The sequence below is a fragment of the Atta colombica genome, unplaced genomic scaffold (genome assembly GCF_001594045.1).
Source record: "Atta colombica isolate Treedump-2 unplaced genomic scaffold, Acol1.0 scaffold238, whole genome shotgun sequence".
Classification (NCBI taxonomy): Eukaryota; Metazoa; Arthropoda; class Insecta; order Hymenoptera; family Formicidae; genus Atta; species Atta colombica.
This window is the reverse complement of record NW_017259336.1, coordinates 2,685,877-2,695,534: the sequence shown is the minus strand read 5'-3', so window position 1 is coordinate 2,695,534 and position 9,658 is coordinate 2,685,877. Positions and strand designations below refer to the sequence as shown.

Sequence of the window (9,658 nt, the reverse complement as noted above, 5' to 3'; positions counted from 1 at the left end):
TATATATATTACTAATATATCAATCAACTTGCTGCGTTGATAGGAAAATAACACAAATAAAGAATTTGTATTTTTAAGATAATGAAAGAAAATTAACTATAAAATTAATATAATTTTGTGAAAGAATGAAGAAGATGGCACATGTATAGCTCGTTCACTTATTCGAAAAAATGTTATAAAACTGATAAGATATAAAATTTATATTATACTAGTGTTTAAATTTTAAAAATTCATGACATAGTTTTAAAGAACAAAAAATTCAAAAAAATTAGAGCAAATGAAAGTCAGTGTGGTAATTAATACGCAATCTTAAATCTTTATTCCAGAAAATAGAATCTTTATTCCAAAAAAATAGTATGTTTCACTTTGGAACTATTCTCAGCAATACAATTTTAAAATATCAATTTTAAAATATCCATTCATGTCCAAAAAAAAAAAATCGCCATCAGATTAACAGATTTGATGTTGTAATCCTCCAAGCATAGAAGAAATTTGTCTCGACATTGAATCAAAATCAATTAAAATTTATTATTACTAAAGAGTATTAAATTAAAAAACGCATGTTGATCGCAGCTCGAAACATGACTCAAGTTTTAAAGAATAATTAAAAGTATAACACGGAAAGAAAGTAAAGAAATTATATATTTAGAGGAAAGCCCCCTATTATGGCGTCTAATATGAGATAGCGTTTCTGCTAAACTAATAAACGCTATCTATTGATTCCATTATGAATTTATTGGATTGAAAACTATTTAGTAGAAAATTCATTATTAGATCATGCCTATAATCATTGTAAAACAAGATTTTAGAATTTGGATATCTTCAAATTTTATTAAGATAAGTCCTTGTTTATTATTTAATAAATAAATATTTGGCAATAAATTCTTTATGTATAGAGTAAAGTCGTACTAATAGGAAAATACTGGATATGTTGAATTGTTTAATTACAGAAGTTAGATTTGATGATCGTAAAATCATAAGGCGTGGAAATCGTAATATGAGATAGCCAGGTATTTCTAATATGAAATAATCCATGCTCCTATGTTATAGTGAAAATTATTGTTAAAGTATAAATTTTACAATAATAAAATTTATGTTATTGTATAATAATAAAAAAAACCGGAGTAAACATCGAGTGCCTATTTCTACGATGTTTGATTTCTGAAGACGAATTCTGGATATAATCGCATGCTCATTTTCGCGTACGCTGGCTGTGTTTATATTTTAGAAATTAAATAAAATTTTTAATTGCAATACTGATATACTTTGTATTTTACTATCGATTTCTCGGGGCATCTCATATTAAGATCACAATTGTTTGACTTTGTGATTTTTTTACTCATTTTTTACATTTCTTTAAAAAAAAAATGGAATTTGAATTAAATTTTATATAACGTTATCTTAAAGCTTATTAAATTCCCTTCAAAATGATTCATTATTTTTTTAAATTCTTCCTATAGACTTCTAGCATTTATCCAAAATAAATTCGGTATCTCATAATAGGGGCCTTTCCTTTACTATTCTGATTGAAACATTGTTTTAATTCAAAATTTTGAAAACGTTGTACTAAAAAGTTGCTAATTTTGAGATAATTATTTTTTCATTAGCAGCAACTGATCTAAATCTGAATCGAAATGACATGTCGCAAAGAAGAAGTCAAACCATTTCAATGATTGTACAGAAACAGCGTCAATAAATAGAAATCATTGGTAGGAACTTTATAGGTGCGATATTGGTTCGATAATACGACATCGTTTACGATCTAAATCTCCCGCATTGGAACTACTATTTGAAATCGTCTTTCTCCTGGGATTTCATTCCTAGTCGATTATTCTATTTATTTGTTTTGGTAAATTAGAATTGACAATGCATGTCACTTTATATTGCGATACAGAATAATGCATTCATTTATAACTGTTACTCTACAATAAATAAAACAAATTACTCCTTTTTCTTTTGGATACTTATAAAGTATTTTGATAGAGAATCAATGATTGAGTGAACAATTTTAGAAAACTGTACTTTCAGTTACAGAATGCTGTTTCTGTTGGGAACATTATGTAATAATAGAAATAGTAATTACGTTTTTCAAATAAAGGAATCCGCATATGTGAAGGAAAGTCTAATCTTTGAAAAATCGTGTCTTTTCTTTAGTATAGAATAGTTCCTTGAGTTTTAAAGCATCTTTTTGTTCCTGTTTGATAGCTTTTTGTTGCAAATAATGACACTAAGTTTTAAATGAAGAGGATTCGCAAACTTATTTCCTTTAGTTTACTTAATATTATGATTTTTAATTCTAGTTTGTCAACACTTTTTAAACTGTTTGTCTTTTAACTTTCTTTGTTTAAGGTTGATATTTAACAAACTAGGAAAAGTTTAAATGTTCCAGTAAAAAATGCAATATAACTTTAAAATATTTGTTTTTTATTTTACAAAAATAATTATTATAACTTTTGTATAATTACTTAAAAAAAATTTTTTTTTAATAAAAGATTATTAGTGTAATTAGTTATATTTTATTTAAATTTTATGTAAACATGATTAAACATTATATACATTATATACATTACTCAACAAAAGACACATTCAAACCGAAGACACGTTCAAAATTGCAATATTTAGGTCGATAAAACAATCGGTAAAAAATCATCGAGGACAAAAAAAATAAAAAATATTTTAAAGCTTGAAAATTATATTTTATATGTTTTTATTAATCGTTTTAAAAAAAATTTTTATCTTTACAATTTTATATTTTTAAAAAGATCACATTGTTGTGTTATATTATTTAAAAATTATATACAATCAACAATTTGCAAATCGAAAAATTTTTTTCTAAAAGATTTAATATTTTTACAAAAAAAGTACAGAGTTTTTTCTACCAAATGATGTTTTAAAAGTTTTTGTACAATTTTTCTTGAGTAAATAATGCTAACTATGAAATTAAACCTGCATTTTTTATAACCAACATTAAAATTGGATGAAAAAAATTAAAAAGGCATTTTGTAGAAACTAGTTTTACTTTAACATACTTTTGATTATTTTGTAGAATTGAGGGAATAAAAAATTTTTGCAGTGATTTTTTGTTAAATTTCAATGTTGGTTATAAGAAATGCATGTTTAGCTTCAAGCTTAATTCGGGTAAGGAAAATTGTAAACAATTGTAAATTTTTAAAAAAGGCATTTTACAAGTAAAACTTTTTATTTTTTTGTAAAAATTTTAATAAAAAATATTGAGACCTCGGTGGTATAGCGGCGACAATGCTCGCACGAAATGGATTCAATATCCGGCTGAAGTACAATATTTTTCGCAACGCAATAAAATTATTTATAGATTTTAAGATTATTATAAAGATGTCTATGAGCATCAGTATTATTAAATTGCTTATCAATTTAATTTGTGATATTATTACTTTAGTTCTGATTGCGTTTCAAGACTGAAAATAATTTCAGCGTGCAGTTTACGGGATTGGAATTATTGTTCATAAATTCACGGAATTGTTTTCAGCATTATGATCCAACCGCTTAGCCTTTATTTTTTAATTATTGTGTTGTTCGCAGTCAAAATGATATTTAATTAATATTAAAAATATTAAACTATTTGAGAAAAAGTTTTTTATCCAGATTGTTGCTGTAAATTGTTGAATGTACATAATTTTAAGGAATATAACATTGTGATCTTTATTAAGATATAGAAATAAATAAAAATACAAATTTGTCGAAAAACGGCCAAAAACATGTAGAAGATTTAAATTTTAAAATGCTCTTTCATTTCTTTGTTTGTGATGGTGTTTCATCGAGTTTTGGTAATCTGATTCTCAAAATAATGCAATTTTAAGTGTTTTGAAAATATTTCCTATTTTTTGTTGAGTACATTCTACATTATTACCCAGTTTTTTTAAATTATTATTTCTGTAAAAATACAAATAATTAATCAGCAATTCATAAATTGAGATACATAATTTGTAAGAGTGAATTTTACATATATAGTAACGTATATATAGTACTTGTTGTAGATACTGTACATAATGACTTAGAATGATCATAAATTCAAAAAATACGCAGGAAAGGAAATGGTAGATTATATCGCCGATTATCTGAGAGACATCCGTTCTCGACGAGTATATCCAGCGGTCTCGCCGGGATACTTGAGAAATGTTCTGCCGGCGTCGGCCCCTGTAGACGGCGAGTCCTGGGAGGACATATTCGCCGACGTTGAGAAATGCATTATGCCGGGTGTGACGCACTGGCAGAGTCCGCACATGCACGCCTACTTTCCGGCTCTGAATTCACCTGCTAGTCTGCTGGGCGACATGCTGGCTGACGCAATAAACTGTCTGGGTTTTACGTGGGTAAGCACAATTTTACATTTATTTTTAACTGTTTAATATTTAATATTTTCGTATTTAATATTAAGTAATGTGTTTTTAATCAAATATTATTTTTCGTCATTTCGCAAACAATATTTAACAATATGTTTTAAATTAATTGAGGTATCTTTTGATTAAAATTTGAAATTATAAGAACATTTTTGCACAATATTTTTTTCAGAATAAATTATCATTCCGAATAAATATTTGCATTAATATAATTTATAAAATCTATATTTTTTATAATTTAAAATTTATCTTATAGAAGAAAATCATTTATATTGTGCCCTTTAAAGTTTGAACAAAATTATAACAAAAATATTGAAGAGAGAATATTTACATCATATTTTACATCATACTTTGGTTTACATATTAGCAATAAAACAAAATATTTTTACAAAAATAAATATTGAATTATTGTTTATATCAGATTAAAAAAAAGTAGATTTCGGTACAATTTGAAGACCGGATGATTAAATTGGGTTCCTAAATCCTAAATCATACTTTTAATAAATAATCATTAATTTTTACAAAAAACGATCTCTTCCCTTAAAATTCAACGAAAAATATCTATGAATAATTTTTAGCAAGTTATCTTAAAAAGACTTAATACAAATATACTTTTCCTTATTCAAATATCAAAATATAATAATTATAAAGTATTATTCAATTACTTAATATATTTTATCTTAAATGTAGGTATAATGATAAATATGAAGTGACTAGTGACAGGTATTATTCAACTATTTAATTTTAATATATTAGTTTAAATGTAGGTACAATATAAAGATCAGCGACAAATATGATTTATCTATGTAACTCTCTCTATTTTTATAAATATGCCAACAGCAACATAACTTACAAATATTTTGCTAATTTGATGCTATACTAAAAAAAAATTTAAATATCGATTATAACTGAATACTCTACATTATAATTCAATTACTTATCTTATATTGATAACACCTTATATAAATAAATTGTACGAAATCTTAGATCAGACACCAATTAAAATCAATTTTGAATATCACTCATAAACGGATAACTCGAAGAGTTATCAAAACAAAAATGAAAATACTTAAGCTATGTTACTAGCATTATAACTGTGTTACCTTTAAGAAAAAATGTTTTGTTTCGAAAATACAATGGAAATATGATTTAACCATCGGTACGACTCTACATATAGTTGCGTTTTTAATTATCTCTTTTTTAATTAATAAAAAAATTATATAAACATTATTATGCGAACAATTTTATCCTTTAACCTTTAAAATCTATAAAAATTGAAATGATTATCTTAATATGATGTTAAATTTAATACTATTATTTTTCATAGGCTTCCAGTCCAGCGTGTACTGAGTTAGAAACGATCATTATGAATTGGTTAGGTAAAATGATCGGTCTACCCGAAGATTTTCTTCATCAACCGGGCGGCTCCGGTGGCGGTGGCGTCATACAAACGACAGCTTCAGAAGCCACGTTAGTGTGTTTGCTTGCAGCCAGAACTAGAGCTATTAGAGACGTGCAGGAGAACGATCCTGACTGTTTGGCAACAGAAATTAATTCGCGTCTAGTTGCATACTGCTCGGATCAGGTTTGTAGCCATTATTTTATGCTGAAAATAATGAGTTTATAAATGTACCTAGATGATCAAGTAGCAGTGCAAATTCTCATGATGTTTTATTTAAAAATATGTGTGTGCGACCACTGGGAGCAATCGCGAAAGTAGCAAGCAGAAATAATGAATGATAATAGAAGAACGTTGAATACTGCGTATTGCGAATGAAAATTTTAAACTTTTAGCGTTCCTTTGAGAGCTTTTTAAAATGCACTTGGATATTATATGGATGAACGGAGATATTACTTTTTTATTTTCCCCTATTAATAAACATTCTGAACTGTATATCAGTAACAGTGAGTTAGCGGCTATATGTTCATATAAATTTCTTTTTATATTTTGGTACAGGAAGCTTGGCCCCAAAGTTTACCTTATTTTAGTTGCACACTGTATATATTTATGATGTTCTAATATTTAATATTTTTAATATTTCAAGGAAAAAGTCTGAAGATACAAATGATCTAATTGTGTATATTAAAGATTAACAATTAATGGTGTATATTAAAGATTAACAATTAATGGTCATATTACGTAATTTATTAGAATCTGCGGGACAAAAGTAAAGAGTTTAATAATAATTAAAAAATTTTTATCTGTTATAAAATATTTTTATTTGTTTATAGGCACATTCAAGTGTGGAGAAAGCTGGCCTTATAGGACTAGTTCGAATGCGATATATTAAATCTGACAGTGAATTAAGCATGAGAGGAGATGCTTTACTTGAGTCACTAACACGCGACCGAGCTGAGGGTCTGCTTCCTTTCTTTGTAAGTTTTAATATTGTTTTTCTTAAATATATATATAATCTGAATATTCTGATAATTTTGACTTATTGCATTTATTTTTTTCTACATATAATATCATTGGTTTTTGAAATTTTATTAAATATATGTAATCTTATTTTGCTCATAATTTCCAAATTTATAATTTTATGCATAGTATAATATTATTAATATAACATGTTATTGTTCTGTACTTTATTTGTTTTATAAGAGGAATGTTCCTATTAATATATTCTTTCTAAACTTTATTATTCTTATTTTTCTATAAAATCCTCTTATTACGAATTTGTTATAATACTCCGCTGTCACGTAGAAGTCGTAGCGAAAGTAATAATACAGTAGTTTTAATAAAAATATAGAGACAACGAAATCCGCGATTACTAACGTTGTCGGCACAAGGGCTAGTAATCTAAGTATAGGTATGGACGGACCGGTGCGCCAATTATAGACGTATTCCCTGCAAGTAGTAACGGACGCACGGGTTCGGCGAACAAAGCCGGATCGACGTCGCACTAGTTGGTCCCATAGGAGCTTTTTAGCTCCTAATTTGAGTCTAAGCCTGTTTAGAACGAAAAATATTTATAATCGTGATTTTTCGCAATGTAATAATATAGCCTGAATTTATTTCGCTAATTATATTTTTTACAATAGATATAATATCTATGTGACAAAATGTGGAAAATATTTCTTCTTAAAATTTGTCTTTAAAAACAATAAAGAAGTTATGACAATAATACGTAACATTAATAAAAGTAAAAAAAAAAAATTAAATTTGAAATGAATTGGGTTACTGTGAATATAATTTTATTGTGATATTATTATACGTGCGTTTTATATAGTTTCAAATGTTATTCTTTGATATAAAATCTGTATTTTTTAAATATTATATGTTTTTAGTGTTATAAGAAATATACTTACTTACTCGCAAAAGAAACACAAAAAGAGACACTATTAGATTAATTTTTCAATAGCGGTAACTTAGCGAAAAAAATTATCGTAGTGAAATAAACCAAAGCTCAAATTAAAGCTTAAACTTTCCGTTTGATAACTATGAGAATAAAATTTGAATTACAAAATGGTGGACAATGAAGACAGACATTGAAAGATAGGAAAAAATATTTCTTCTTCAAACTGTTGCATTGCTCAGAAGAATTGGCTGTCAAGCATAAAAGTATATGAATCTTTAAGCTCATTTATTTCCAAACAAATTTATATGGTGAATACTTTTCCACAATTTTTTTGACAAAATTATAAAGAAGTTTTAAAGAAGTGTTACAAAACGAAGAATTTTTCCTTATAACTCAATATAACTAAAAAACTAATTATTTAAAAAATTTTCTTTTCTACACAATACATTTCTACACAATACATCTACAGAAGACTACTCTGTTATTTATGTAGGTATGCGCAACCTTAGGCACAACTGGTGCATGTTCCTTTGATAATCTGAAAGAAATTGGACCGATATGTGAGTAACGAAAATTTGAAATTATTATTTGAATATACTTTTGAATGTCAATTTCAACATTATTGCTATTCTTTTGGAGTACATCATAAAACGTTTGCAAATTTTTTATGCAATTATTGCAGGTCAACAAAATGGTTTATGGTTGCATGTTGATGCAGCCTACGCTGGTAGCGCTTTCATATGTCCGGAATTTCGAAGTTGGCTTCAGGGAGTAGAGTTCACTGATTCTATTGCCTTTAATCCTAGCAAATGGCTCATGGTCCATTTCGATTGTACAGCTATGTGGTATATATATATATAATATTGTTATTAAATCAATATTATTATTAAACTAATATTATTTTTATAGATTAAAAGTTAATAGTTTTAAAAAGTTAATAAATTTTTTTAATTCACAAGCATAACAAGATATTTACATAATAAATATAAATTTGATTAGAATAACTAAACTTATATTTAATTGTAATTTGTGAGATAAATCGACCACAGCTTACAATTCTTATAAATTATATTTTATAATTATAATTGTAAAAAAAATCGACACAACAAGCATTTTTTGAATTATATTAATTGATTGTGCGTAATCGTAATGTTGGGAAAGTAAGCCACGTGCCTTTCAAGCTTATCTATCGTTTAATTTTCGTTTTATTGCAGTTGGATTGTAGAGATAGGGTCATCTTTTTTTGTTCCTTCCGCAATTTCCTTTCGAGGCCGTTCAACAATCGAACAATTCATAGTCTTTCAGATTCAGAATGTTATTTCAATTGCGTTTAAAGTCGATAGTGCTAAGTAACGTGATTTATGATATGTTAGTATGTATTTATTAATGTATATTATCTTTTATTTACGCACATCTTTTATTTAATTAATTATCTAATTAAAAAGCAGAAATTTTGTGAACCATAAAAAATTACGAATTTTAATTATAAAAATGAAATAAAGTTGTTAAATAATGATTTTTGATAAATGTGTTAAAAAATCTGCATAAAGAATATGTATTGTTATAACTATTAGGAATAACTAATTAGTAAACTTTTTACGAAAGATTATTCATTTTTTTTCATGATAACGCATACTTACATTTCTCTAATAATTGTGATAAATAGACTGTGCCAGAAAATGTAAGCAAGCTAAAAGAAATAATAATTAAATATTCCATGTTTATCAAATAATAGTATATATAAATACATATAAATGATTAAAGAAAAGATTAGATTAAATAGAAATTAAATAAATTCTTTCTTTTTATTTAATTGTTTCAGGGTAAAAAACAGTCAAGCGCTACACAGAACATTTAATGTCGATCCACTATATTTAAAGCATGAAAATTCAGGTAATTTAATAATTTAATAAGTTGGTAATAAATCATTAAAGGAGTGTTTGTCATGTAAAATTTAGTCATTAGAGAACGTCAATTAATTGT

General features: G+C 26.2%; 1 protein-coding gene across 1 annotated transcript in view; it reads left to right on the top strand.

The window, feature by feature from the left end:
• Positions 1-9,658, top strand: part of LOC108688745 (histidine decarboxylase) — a 17,790-nt gene that overhangs the window by 4,393 nt on the left and 3,739 nt on the right. Inside the window, exons 3-8 of the mRNA XM_018195107.1 lie at positions 4,063-4,349; positions 5,704-5,961; positions 6,609-6,752; positions 8,169-8,235; positions 8,358-8,520; positions 9,498-9,568. Coding sequence (XP_018050596.1) covers positions 4,063-4,349; positions 5,704-5,961; positions 6,609-6,752; positions 8,169-8,235; positions 8,358-8,520; positions 9,498-9,568 — 990 coding nt within the window. The remainder of the gene's footprint in view (positions 1-4,062; positions 4,350-5,703; positions 5,962-6,608; positions 6,753-8,168; positions 8,236-8,357; positions 8,521-9,497; positions 9,569-9,658) is intronic.